This window comes from Megalopta genalis, chromosome 6 (genome assembly GCF_051020955.1).
Source record: "Megalopta genalis isolate 19385.01 chromosome 6, iyMegGena1_principal, whole genome shotgun sequence".
NCBI lineage: Eukaryota > Metazoa > Arthropoda > Insecta > Hymenoptera > Halictidae > Megalopta > Megalopta genalis.
The window spans coordinates 17,163,943-17,177,279 of record NC_135018.1 but is presented as its reverse complement, the minus strand read 5'-3'; the positions used below and the strand labels follow the sequence as shown (position 1 = coordinate 17,177,279).

Sequence of the window (13,337 nt, the reverse complement as noted above, 5' to 3'; positions counted from 1 at the left end):
GAATTCGTTCGGCATGAAAGCAACATCATTCCCAGACGCGCACCGATCTATCTATTTGAACGCACGTTGCAACCATAAATTCGTCGAAAATATGCTCTCGCCGTACGATAACGTAATTCACGTTTTCACCCCCGTCTCGACCGCAGTTCATCACAGCTAAAAGCCCGCGCCTTATCGAGCGCGGCTGATAAGGCGATCACGCCTACGCTCTTCCGAACGAAGATCACCCATGGTACCCTTTGTACAGTCTGGCTCTAGGTAGGCTGCAAATAAACAAGGGACCACTTACCAAGTGAAATCTTTCGCGTTCCCACGGCAGATATTCCCGCAGTATCCAGTTTCCTAGACGCCGGCGACGGAGGAGACGCGATGAATCATTCCTTTTACTTTTCTGTTCCAGCATCATGCAAAATTTAGGCACGAGAGACACCGGCGACAGCACGGCGAAAGCTACCTGCACAGCAGCTCCGTTCTCGACACGGATGAACCCGAAAGGGGAACCTGGGGACCTTGGTCGACGCCCAGTTCCTGCTCCAGGTCCTGCGGAGGCGGCGTCTCCCATCAGACTAGACAGTGTCTCGATATAGAGTGAGTTCATCATCGCATCCACCGTATTATCCCCCCAGAGAAAGCTCTTAACGATTTATCAGATTATTCTGCAGCTTCGATGGAACGTTCGGATGCTGCTTGATAAGAATTAATCGGAATGTGGATTTTTATGCGAATTAAAAATGTTCTGTCTGCATTGTAACGAACGGTAGTTAGATACAAATTTATTTTCCATTTTCAAAATTTATGTAGATCGATGATTGTTCAACAGTATTTTAAAATGCTCCCAAAGCGCTCCTAAAATGCTCCTTCGCTTACTCGATTTTGCTATAAACGCATAAAATCCGCAGTCTGTTAATCAGGCATCAGGATATTTTTATCAGCTTGACGATTTTCCGATGAGTATTGCCGTAAACGTTTGTCAAATTTCAAACTTTTTCATTTTGTTTCAACTCGTCAGTGACTTATAAAAGTTCACCTGTATCAAGTAATTTTTTTTGTTACTAGCGAATCGTGCAAATAATTTTGTTTCAATCTTGCTTCTCGATACCAAGAGGCTGATTAAATTGGAAAACAAGAGAGGCACGTGCTGATTAATTAAAAATTCGCCAATGAGAATTTCTAATTAAGTTACGAGATTGTTTATTTCATATTTATGCTGTGCTATTTAATCGACTGTTGTAGCTGCAAATTCAATGATCAGAGCTTGTGAACTCGTTGAAATTTTAATAATTATAAACGCATAAAATCCGCTGTCTGTTAATCAGGCATCAGGATATTTTTATCAGCTTGACGATTTTCCGATGAGTATTGCCGTAAAAGTTCGTCAAATTTCAAACTTTTTCATTTTGTTTCATCTCGCCAGTGACTTATAAACGTTCACCTGTATCAAGTAATTTCTTTTGTTACTAGCGAATCGTGCAAATAATTTTGTTTCAATCTTGCTTCTCGATACCAAGAGGCTAATTAAATTGGAAAGCAAGAGAGGCACGTGCTGATTAATTAAAAATTCGCCAATGAGAATTTCTAATTAAGTTACGAGATTGTTTATTTCATATTCATGCTGTGCTATTTAATCGACTGTTGTAGCTGCAAATTCAATGATCAGAGCTTGTGAACTCGTTGACATTTTAATAATTATAAACGCATCAAATCCGCTGTCTGTTAATCAGGCATCAGGATATTTTTATCAGCTTGACGATTTTCCGATGAGTATTGCCGTAAACGTTTGTCAAATTTCAAACTTTTTCATTTTGTTTCATCTCGTCAGTGACTTATAAAAGTTCACCTGTATCAAGTAATTTTTTTTGTTACTAGCGAATCGTGCAAATAATTTTGTTTCAATCTTGCTTCTCGATACCAAGAGGCTGATTAAATTGGAAAACAAGAGAGGCACGTGCTGATTAATTAAAAATTCGCCAATGAGAATTTCTAATTAAGTTACGAGATTGTTTATTTCATATTTATGCTGTGCTATTTAATCGACTGTTGTAGCTGCAAATTCAATGATCAGAGCTTGTGAACTCGTTGAAATTTTAATAATTATAAACGCATCAAATCCGCTGTCTGTTAATCAGGCATCAGGATATTTTTATCAGCTTGACGATTTTCCGATGAGTATTGCCGTAAACGTTTGTCAAATTTCAAACTTTTCCATTTTGTTTCATCTCGTCAGTGACTTATAAAAGTTCACCTGTATCAAGTAATTTTTTTTGTTACTAGCGAATCGTGCAAATAATTTTGTTTCAATCTTGCTTCTCGATACCAAGAGGCTGATTAAATTGGAAAACAAGAGAGGCACGTGCTGATTAATTAAAAATTCGCCAATGAGAATTTCTAATTACGTTCCGAGATTGTTTATTTCATATTTATGCTGTGCTATTTAATCGACTGTTGTAGCTGCAAATTCAATGATCAGAGCTTGTGAACTCGAAATTTTAATAATTATTTTCGGAGGTCGGTTGGACAGGTGTCGTGTTAATATTAATTAGGAAAAGAGCGAGGAAGACGGCGGTAATAAGAAATTTGATATTCCGCGGACGTACTAAATGCTCCTAGGGTGGACTAATGGAAAATTAATTTTTTACTCCGTCATTTCCCGCGGAAATGGGTTTCCTTAAATTCAATCTCGCGCAGGTGAGGTTTCCACGCTTCGGGGCCTCTTTTACAAGAATTTTTGACGCACCGACGAAACTTCCGATGAGATCGCGGTAAATCCTCCTTATCTACTGGCCGGGGCCAAGATTAAGCTCGACTACCCATTTCGCTTTCTGTCGTGGATCACTATCTCCGGAATTTTCGCGCGGTCCTGACCTGTGGCTCGATCTTCAGTCTCGACGGATTATTTAAAACCATTCGTAAATAACAATTTCCGCTTACTCTATCTCTATAATAATGCCCAACTTTTATAATGTCCAACTATTAATTATGATGAAACTAGCACGTATACCGAAGCACAGAATTTAGTTCATTGAATTGTGAATTTAATCAGTTAATTTATATATGAACTCATTCAACGCATCCATATGTGAAGTCATTTAATATGTTGATATATGAAGTCATTTAATCTTTTCATATATGACCTCATTTGATTTGTTCGCACATGAATTCATTTAATTCTTTCATTTAAAAGATGCATCGAACTTTAATTTCATTTTATTAATCTTTTAGAGAAATTTTTTGTATAAAATAGTATTTGTAACATAATTAGAAGGAAGTTCTTGATTGTCAAAGTGTGTGTGTTCACTGAGAATTATACTTTTATCTAGACTATTTACAAAATTATTCTGCAATTGAAGAGAACGCATGTAGAAAGACCGTTCAACACTGTCAACGATAATTTATTTACTTATTGCAAGATTGAGAAAATCGTCGAACATATGCTCTTTAATCTGTCTGACTAATGTGTCTGTATTTTCCTGACTGTTTTCACTTGCAATCAATATTGGCATCGTTTATTTATCATGCGGCTTGTATCGTCGTTATAAATGTGAAAAGCAAGCTTGATCGATCAGCAAATATTTTATAAAATATTTTATCATATTATAAAAATCGAAAGAAAAATCTGTTACACGAATCTAGACATCTAGAAGTTTGAAAGATAAAAATATAAAGCCTACAGATTGATATATAAAATTATAAAGATTAAAAAGTGTTAGAGAAAGATTAAAGATTAATATTAATGAAAATAGAAAGAATAAAGATTAATATCAAGGAAAGTTAAAAGATTAGAGTTTAAAAAATAAGAATATAATGGTTGTAGATTAATGTGACTATAATTAATAATGTTTAAAGATCAAAAGATAAGGATATATAAGTTAAAGATTAATTGAAAAAAAGTATAAACGTTAAAGATTAATAGACAATGTGACAGATTAAAGTAAAATGTATGCACTTTTACCGTAAACGCGTAATAACAGTGCTGTTCGTGGATACAGAATTGAGAGCCGCCTTTCACAAGTAAAAGTCGGCGAAGAAAATCGCAGAATCTGCGAAAATCGGATTCCGCAAAATCGAGAGTGAATCCGTTGGTAATAACACGTTCGACGAGGTTCTAGAAAGCGACGAGGTTCGAGCTAATCGCGTCGGATGAGCATTTAGCGCAGGGAATAATTTTGTGGTATCGGGTAGATCGTGTCATAGGTCAGACACGGTCGATCGCATAGAATGCGGTCCGATCGTGCCGGGTTTATAGCTCTTTTCAATTTACGATATCGAGACGCAGCATCGGCGACTGGCTTATCGATATTAATTCCCTCGGGCCTGCTATTAGGTTAATATCTTGACACGACGATGGCGAACGCGACGCTAATGCGACAGGTGTAGTTTGCTGCTTTCGGAGCACTAAAGCCCCGAATTATTACCGGCGTATATAAACTTTCAATGAAATGTCCTTTAAATTCGAAACGTGGGATATCATAAACATTTCACTGTGTTAAATCATCCCTTCCATTTCCCATATTAAATTCGTTTGAATTCTGAACATTGGAGCTGATTTCCAGATTATTCGGTGAAAATACGTATTATAATTGCATTCCGCATCGAACTGCATTTAATGGTCTAATATTTTATTGTGAAAATGATCACGCGAGGTTTATTAAGTTCGAAAGATTAGTATTTTACTTGTGACAGTAATTGGTATTATTACGTTTTTATTATAATATTTTTGAATCGATATTCTGCTCGACGATCGAACAGTTTATCGTAAAATTGATTGTCTATCGTCGACGATTTTTTAAAATTGGTTTCGTTATCGAGATACATTGTACGTATATTTACAGTCGAGAAAGGACTGCTAAAAATTGATATTTTAATTTCGTCGGGCCGAGAACAACAGAATGCCGCATTCATGACACTGGGCTATGAAAATTTCAGCATTCAATCCGCTCATTGTATCCGTAATATTAAAATATTTAAATAAAAATTTGCCGAACAAGGAACTCGTTTATATCATTTTTTTCATCAATTTTTATTATACATTGTCGAGTTTTATATAAATTTCCAGCGTTACTGTATAATATCTCTTCATGCAATAAACATTGCTTGTTTAATGCTACAGGTCGAAGAAAATGATCGAAAATATGCTTTAGTGTGTCTGTCTATTGCAGGCTGTTTCTACTTGCAGCAAATATCGACGCCGGCAGTGTTTCATATTTCGCGGTTATCGCAAAATAATACCAAAGTTAGAACAATAAATCAATATTATTAAGACAGAGTATTTAAAAATAATAATTAGTCTGCGCGATAAATCAATCATTTTAAGGCGTTGCGTTGCATTATAAAGCAATTCTAACAATCTATATAATATTACTCTAAATAATAGACAGCAGAAAATTATCTTATGCTAAAAATAATTATACATAAATTCTAACATGTTATACAGACTGTCCCAAAATTATGGTATTTCCGGGAAATGAGAGATTCCTGAGGTAATTTCAAGCAACTTTTTCCTTAGCGAAAATGCAATCCGTGGCTTCGTTTACGAGTTATTGACGAAAAACAGTGACCAATGAGAGGCGAGCTTGGCTGGCGCAAAGCGGCAACGAGCGGTCGAAGCCCAGATCCGCTGATTGGCTCGGCCACCACGCGTCAACTGAACTACCCTCTCATTGGTCACTGTTTTTCGTTGATAACTCGTGAACGAAGCCGCGGATTGCATTTTCGCTAAGGAAAAAGTTGTTTCAAATTACCACAGGAATCCGTGATTTGCCGGAAGTAGCATAATTTTGGAGAGCCGTTCAATATTACTTATGGATAAAGAAGCTCTTCCGATCGAACACGCGTCACGGCCGACGAATAAATGAATTCCGAACGAGCGGCCGAGGTGAGCCTGAAAAAAAGAAAGATGGGAGGTCGGTTTTGTCCATGTTTTACGAGCGTGTTACGCCGGCATGTTACATTTCCGGAGATAGATTTCCGCATGAAAATTTCAGCGGGACGTGCCGCTATCCCTGCAAACGTAATTTCACCGAAAGCGGCGCGAATTATTGAGAAGTGGATCCGCGTTTTTCCCTCCATGGATTCTCCCCCGTTCGCCACGTGGGAGGAGCGTCGGCGGGTTTAGGGGACAAAAAAAAAAGAGAACCGGTCGCTCCACTTTTCCTTCGAGTTTTCATCGGAAGAAGCTCGTTAACGAGGAAGCGCGGCCGATGCGCGATTTAACGGAGTGTGAATTCCTGATTAGAGATACCGGCCGCGTTTCGATGCAAAATCGACGGCGCGGCGCTCGTAATCGAGATTAGAATCGAACTGCTAACGCGACGCCGTGGAACAGGAAACGATCCGGTTGTTCGTGCATCGTTGACAATGCATTCTAAAAAAGAGGGCCACGGTGAAAGAGATAAACACTCGATCCCTTTTTCAACCGTTCCACGTATATCCGATGAAAGTTCATCCAGTTTTCACCGCCTCTGCGGAAATTATGAAATGCATAATTTTCTTCCAATCGTTCTAAGCACGAGATTACAATTATAATTGGATCGCGAATTTTCTGCAAATTGAGACGAAAACGAGTGGGTCGAACGCGAAACTGAAAAGATGTTAGAAGAACTTGAGGATATTGTTACATTATTTTTCAATTTATATATCGTACAATTAACACGTTCCGTGCCACGTGTACCATCGATGGTACACGCTTGCATGTTTACTTAGTGAACTGAACAAATTGTTTACAAGAAATTTAGAACCGAAGAATCAATTTCCACCGCAAGAATGGGCGTTGATAAGTTTTTATTACGTTGTTATGTGTACGAGAATTAATAATTGCACGTAATACATCAAGTTTTAGTAAAATATCAAAGTGTGAAGATTCAATTTTTATTTTGCATAAAGATCCGCGGTCCAGTTATAATGTATACAAAAGAATCGCTCGACCAATCGTATAATTATTTTATGGTAGCTCACGAAGCTTGACAATGAATCGGAGAATTTTATGCTTCCGACACAATAACATGTACGTGCAATTTCAAACAACGGAAAGATCATAAGCATTTAAGAGTATCGATATCGATTTTGTTCTTCATTCAAATTACTGAAAGAGACTTCTATTTGATTTCTGTCTCGTATAATCCACTTTTTACATCGTATAGAAATCCGTAGCCCATTGTTGCCCATTCGCGGAAATATTGGTAAATGATTCGGTACGTTTATTTCGTTGACTTTTTAATTATCGAGCCTCGTATTTGGTATTGCTTTTGTCGTCGTAACAATGGCACGCGTGCCATTGTAAGCCGAAAACCATCTGTAAGTTTATAAAACGCGAACGCACGGGGGGAAAATTCCAATTCGGATTGCCAGAAATTTGTTGCTAAATTGTCATCGCCGGAGCCGTTCAATTATTCAGAAATCCTCTGGTTAACGGCCGTTCTAAGTGGACAGGTACGGAGAAAACGGTACGGCGAGTTGCTGTTTCGAAAGCTCCCCTGCAACGTTCCCGTTGAAATATTATTATCCAGCGGAAGATACGGTACCCGCGGAGCTGCAGGACTTTGTTTCTTATTGTTCCTCCGACCTTACAGCGCTTTAGAGGAGCCCGGTTTAGTCGTTATAAAAACGTCTTATTGTTGCAGCGACAATGGCTACAACAGGTGCACGGGAGCATCCAGGCGATTCTTCTCCTGCAACGTCCAGGTGAGTGTTGTTCGTGATACCGGGGACAGTAATAAACGTTATGATAATATAGCGAAACAGAGAAATTCGACCATCGTTTTAATCTGTCCGTTCCAAATGCTGTTTTAATTGCGCGTGCTGCTGGGGAAATCTTTGAAATCGATTGTAGCAAATCGTTCTAATCGAAATAGACGAATTACGGAAGATTGCTGCGGCGAACCGTATCAGGAAAATTGATTGCGCACCGATCCCGTCCATTCGCGTGCGATTTTGTTGCCGCACACCATTAAAACCTGTGCTTTCCAGGGTTTTCGCGATACCCACGAATTCGAGACAACAGCAAATAATTTCATGCCCACGTAATGAGCAGACTGCGGATTTTTTGTGGAAAATAAAAAGATCTTAATTACAGGAAATGAAAGTTAGGTGAAAATGTGTTTGCTCTTTTGACAATATCGATAAGCTGAAAATAACGTAACAGTATCATCAAATTCTTCCTGTCTTCGCAGTTTTGTATTCGAGCTTAAGCTCTGAATTACAGGAAATGAAAGTTAGATGAAAATGTGTTTGCTTTTTTGACAATATTGATAAGCTGAAAATAACGTAACAGTATCATCAAATTCTTCCTGTCTTAACAGTTTTGTATTCGAGCTTATGCTCTTAATTACAGGAAATGAAAGTTAGGTGAAAATGTGTTTGCTCTTTTGACAATATCGATAAGCTGAAAATAACGTAACAGTATCATCAAATTCTTCCTGTCTTCGCAGTTTTGTATTCGAGCTTAAGCTCTGAATTACAGGAAATGAAAGTTAGATGAAAATGTGTTTGCTTTTTTGACAATATTGATAAGCTGAAAATAACGTAACAGTATCATCAAATTCTTCCTGTCTTAACAGTTTTGTATTCGAGCTTATGCTCTTAATTATAGGAAATGAAAGTTAGATGAAAATGTGTTTGTTCTTTTAACAATATCGATAAACTGAAAATAACGTAACAGTATTATCAAATTCTTCCTGTCTTCACGGTTTTGTATTCGAGCTACTCCTTTCTGCATATGAATGCATAAAATCCGCGTTCCAGTAACGAGTGAAAATAGATTGACACAGTATATCGAACCAAGGAAATCGATTTTATTTGTCTTGTCAATTACCAAATGATTTTATTGCTGCATCCTATCAAAATCTTTGCATTGTCGAGGTATTTCATGCGATCACGTCGGATCGGTATAATGAACTGAATCAGGAAAATAGGTCGCTCATCAATTCTGTTAGTTTCCGAACGATTTCATTGTTGCAGATTACGAAAATCTTCGGGCTATAGGGAAACGCATGAATCGCGTATACCAAATGCCTGCTAGAATCGGATTAATCATTGCGTAACTGCGGGTGATTTATGCGATTTGCTTTAATAGATCGAACAGCTTGACAGTCTATCGAGGGACGCGGATGCATCGACGCATGACGCCGGGCTTCAATTATACTGATCTGCATGGGATCGCGAATCAATGAATCGAATCTGATAGTTCTATTACGTACACTACCATTGCATTAACATATTTCGATATTTCTCTTGTCGTACGCGACATTGCAAAATCGATGATAAAATTACCAACAAATTGTTAGCAACACGATAAATTCGATGAATATTCCGACGACTCGCAGTCATTCAAAGTGCTTGCAATATTTTTATAAGGTGAATCAAATTTTGAAAATGAAATATTCGGACGCTTCTCGAATAATATTCTATATATATATATATATATAGTTATATAATATTAATTTGTACATAATATTAATTAATATTGTAATTTTATTTATATTATTATTATTATTATATTTTATTTACAATAATATTGTTATACTATTAATTTATTTATAGTTATATAATATAATTATGCTGTCAATGTATTTCTAACAACCTTAAATAGAGAAATCCATTGACAGCATAATTCTGCAGAGAACTATGCGATATTTTACCAGTTTATTCTTTAAAAAGAGTCGTAGTCGACGCGTTAAATATTAATGATTAGACTGCGGATCTCTATGCAAAATAAAAATTATTTTCATCAATTGCAACGAACAAGCGTCAAACAGAAATCTTATCTTTTCTTTACTAATTTCGGTGAGTTGAAAATAATGTACGTACACGCCGTTAAATTGTTTAAACATTTTCGTCGTTCACCATCTCAGCTGTAAAATTTTGTTCATAAATTCGTAAAATCCGCAGTCCATTAATTATGCGATCGGAAACTTTGTCGAATCGTACAAAGAAAAATCATACATTTAAAACGCGAGAGCAAACGATTATAAAATGTCGTTTTGTAAGTTCATAATTTCTAAGAAGCAACTGAAAACGACAGAAATTAAATGTGGCAAAACTTGTATCCTCGAAAAAAGTATTTATGCTAACTAAACCCGCGTGCACGGGGATCAGCAAGCATAATCGAAGAAAGCATTACTCCCGGTTAAAGAGAAAGGGCTTGTCGAGCCACCGGCATGAATTTACGTTTCCTCGCCCCTAACCTTTGAATATATCGGTCAATTCTTCGAGCAGCATCGGTTCGACGGTCTTCTATAAAATGATTTATATCATTATTTAATTCGGTTCGTTAAATGTCAGCCGCAGCCGCATTGAACCCTGAACCATTGTGTTGTTCACGTGTGGCCCACTGAGCGAACCCGGGTCGCTCTTTCACTCCCTCTCTCTCTCTCTCTCTTTCTCTTTCTCTGTCTATCACCCTCTGGGTCTCTTTGTCGTCTCCTTCGTCTCTCCATTTCAGCATGGATCGATCGAACAACCGAGTCTTGACGCCCTGGTACCCGGCACACGTGCCAGGCCCCGTCAAACTTTCATTTAAAACTACTTAATCAACGGGACACTACGCTGTTAGCCTCGCTTCTTTTCCACCGGACTCAGGTGATCTTGACAAATTGTTTCGATGATCGATTAATCCGCTCGTTCGGTTGCCGGCCCGTTCCGAGCTCCGCCAGACGCGATCTTTCCATTCGTTCGTGTTGAACCAGCCAAAAACGCAGACTCAAAATTGAACTGTCCGAACGCTCGAGCTGTTCGCTTTTCGTGCAGTTTATTTTCAGATTTTATTCGGTTCAAATTGAAATTCGATCGAACAGTTTTGGGCTGTGCCACGATTTACCGGTTAATATGTGCGAAACCGTTTTAAAACGGTTGTTCAAAATTGTGAACCGCGATCAAATTTGATTCATCAGAAAAATCCGCTATTGATAGATTTCTTTCGGATCGCGTATAACGCGTATAAAGATTCTGATTTAAGCTTAATTTTTAATACGTTTCGAGCTTGGTCTGCGTTTCAGGCGAAATTAGATCGAATGTTTCATACTAAAACGATTATTCCATTTATATTGTATAAATATCCAAATGAATTACAAAATTTAATTGCTTAAGTGTGTGAAAACTGCCTGCTTCTGACACAGTTATAATTAGTTTGATCGGAACGACCTTTAAATTCGTTTGTATAAAAATATATCAGTATCGACGAACGTTGGATCATATCGACAGAAGCTTCTCTTATTTTATGTAATACATCAATTATACGAATTCAAGCTTGATTTAAATGAAAACGAGTGCTCTTGATTTGTACGGAATTAAAATTTATGCAAATCAGTGCACTTAAATTGCGATAAATATATAGAAGCCAGCGTAGTCGTTTATACTAGAAATATAAATTAAATTTTCAAATGTATAACGATCAATACGCAGCAGCTTGCCGAAACAAGAAAAATTGCAACTCAAGTTTGTCGAACTGCCAGCATACCCTATATTAAAAATTCTCTAGAGTTATAGATCAGAGATCAACGATCTCAAAATACGTAATTAACAAATGTAAGATCGTATTTGTAGCAGCTCTGTGAAAAATGTCAACATATTATTTTACAGTCAATGTTTACAGGTCTCATTAGAACGAAATGTACGATTCTCTCTCACCGTTCTTTCCACGATGAAATTCGAATCAATTCATTCCAGTTTCGAAGAAAATAAAAATCATTCGTATATAATAGTATTATATAATACACATCAATTATACGAATTCAAGCTTGGTTTAAGTGAAAACGAGTGCTCTTGATTTGTATGGAATTAAAATTTATACAAATTGAAAATTTATACAAATCAGTGCACTTAAATTGCGATAAATATATAGAAGCCAGCGTAGTCGTTTATACTAAAAATATAAATTAAATTTTCAAATGTCTAACGATCAGTACGCAGCAGCTTGCTGAAACAAGAAAAATTGCAACTCTAGTTTGTCAAACTGCCAGTTATAGATCAGAGATCAACGATCTCAAAATACGTAATTAACAAATGTAAGATCATATTTGTAGAAGATCTGTGAAAAATGTCAAGATATTATTTTACAGTCAATGTTTACACGCCTCATTAGAACGAAATGTACGATTCTCTCTCGCCGTTCTTTCCACCAATCAAATTCAAATCAATTCATTGCAGTTTCGAATAAAATAAAAATCATTCGTATATAATAGTATTATATAATACACACATCAATTATACGAATTCAAGCTTGGTTTAAATGAAAACGAGTGCTCTTGATTTGTATGGAATTAAAATTTACACAAATTGAAAATTTATGCAAATCAGTGCACTTAAATTGCGATAAATATATAGAAGCCAGCGTAGTCGTTCATACTAAAAGTATAAATTAAATTTTCAAATGTATAACGATCAGTACGCAGCAGCTTGCTGAAACAGGAAAAATTGCAACTCTAGTTTGTCAAACTGCCAGTTATAGATCAGAGATCAGCGATCTCAAAATACGTAATTAACAAATGTAAGATCATATTTGTAGCAGCTCTGTGAAAAATGTCAACATATTATTTTACAGTCAATATTTACACATCTCATTAGAACGAAATGTACGATTCTCTCTCGCCGTTCTTTCCACCAATCAAATTCAAATCAATTCATTGCAGTTTCGAAGAAAGTAAAAATCACTCGTACATAGACGATCGCAGACAATTCGTGGCGGTCACGATCGCATAAAATCGAAGTCCCTTATATTCGAAAGCAGCGTCCACACCGGCAAGCGACTTTATTCGTCGAGGCCGACATTTGTCTTTCCGAAAAAAAACCGTCCGGCCGGTATATTCGCTGGACAATATTTCCGTCCTGTCGCGAAAAGCGAAATAAAAATGGCGGACGGCCGGGACGACGGTCCTGTCAGCGACACGTTCCCCGGCAACGGACCGTCCCGTTGAATATAAAATGGAATTGTCAATTAATAATCGCGGGAAACAAAGGGTTAAACGGTCGGTGACAAGCAACCGGTTCTTGGAACTGTGCCCGGCGTTGTGTTCGAGGCGGATGGAGTTTACGAGGTCACCGGGACGCCGTAAAATCGCGTGTCCAGGTACGTATAGCCTAACAGGGCCCCCCTCGCGATGATATTCCTTGTCCGGCGGCCTGATCGACGCGTTGACCCTCGCTGAAATACAACGCGGGATTAAAAGTTTACAACGGCTGTAAAGATCGCCTCCCGGGGATGTCCACTAAATCCTGGCTCGAGGATACTCTCGGCCTGCGCCTTCGGGACATCGGCGAAGTTAAAACCGCGGGATCTCGAGGCGGCAGTCGTAAACACGCCAGCGTCTACAGGTTTCCTCAAAAGATACGTCACGGAATTTGACACC

General features: G+C 37.7%; 1 protein-coding gene across 7 annotated transcripts in view; it reads left to right on the top strand.

Moving 5' to 3' along the window:
• Positions 1–13,337, top strand: part of Ppn (proteoglycan-like sulfated glycoprotein papilin) — a 309,416-nt gene that overhangs the window by 237,252 nt on the left and 58,827 nt on the right. For all 7 annotated transcript variants that reach the window (XM_076523052.1, XM_076523051.1, XM_076523054.1 and 4 more), the window contains exons 3-4: positions 401–588; positions 7,617–7,677. In XM_076523052.1, the coding sequence (XP_076379167.1) occupies positions 401–588; positions 7,617–7,677 (249 nt within the window). The remainder of the gene's footprint in view (positions 1–400; positions 589–7,616; positions 7,678–13,337) is intronic.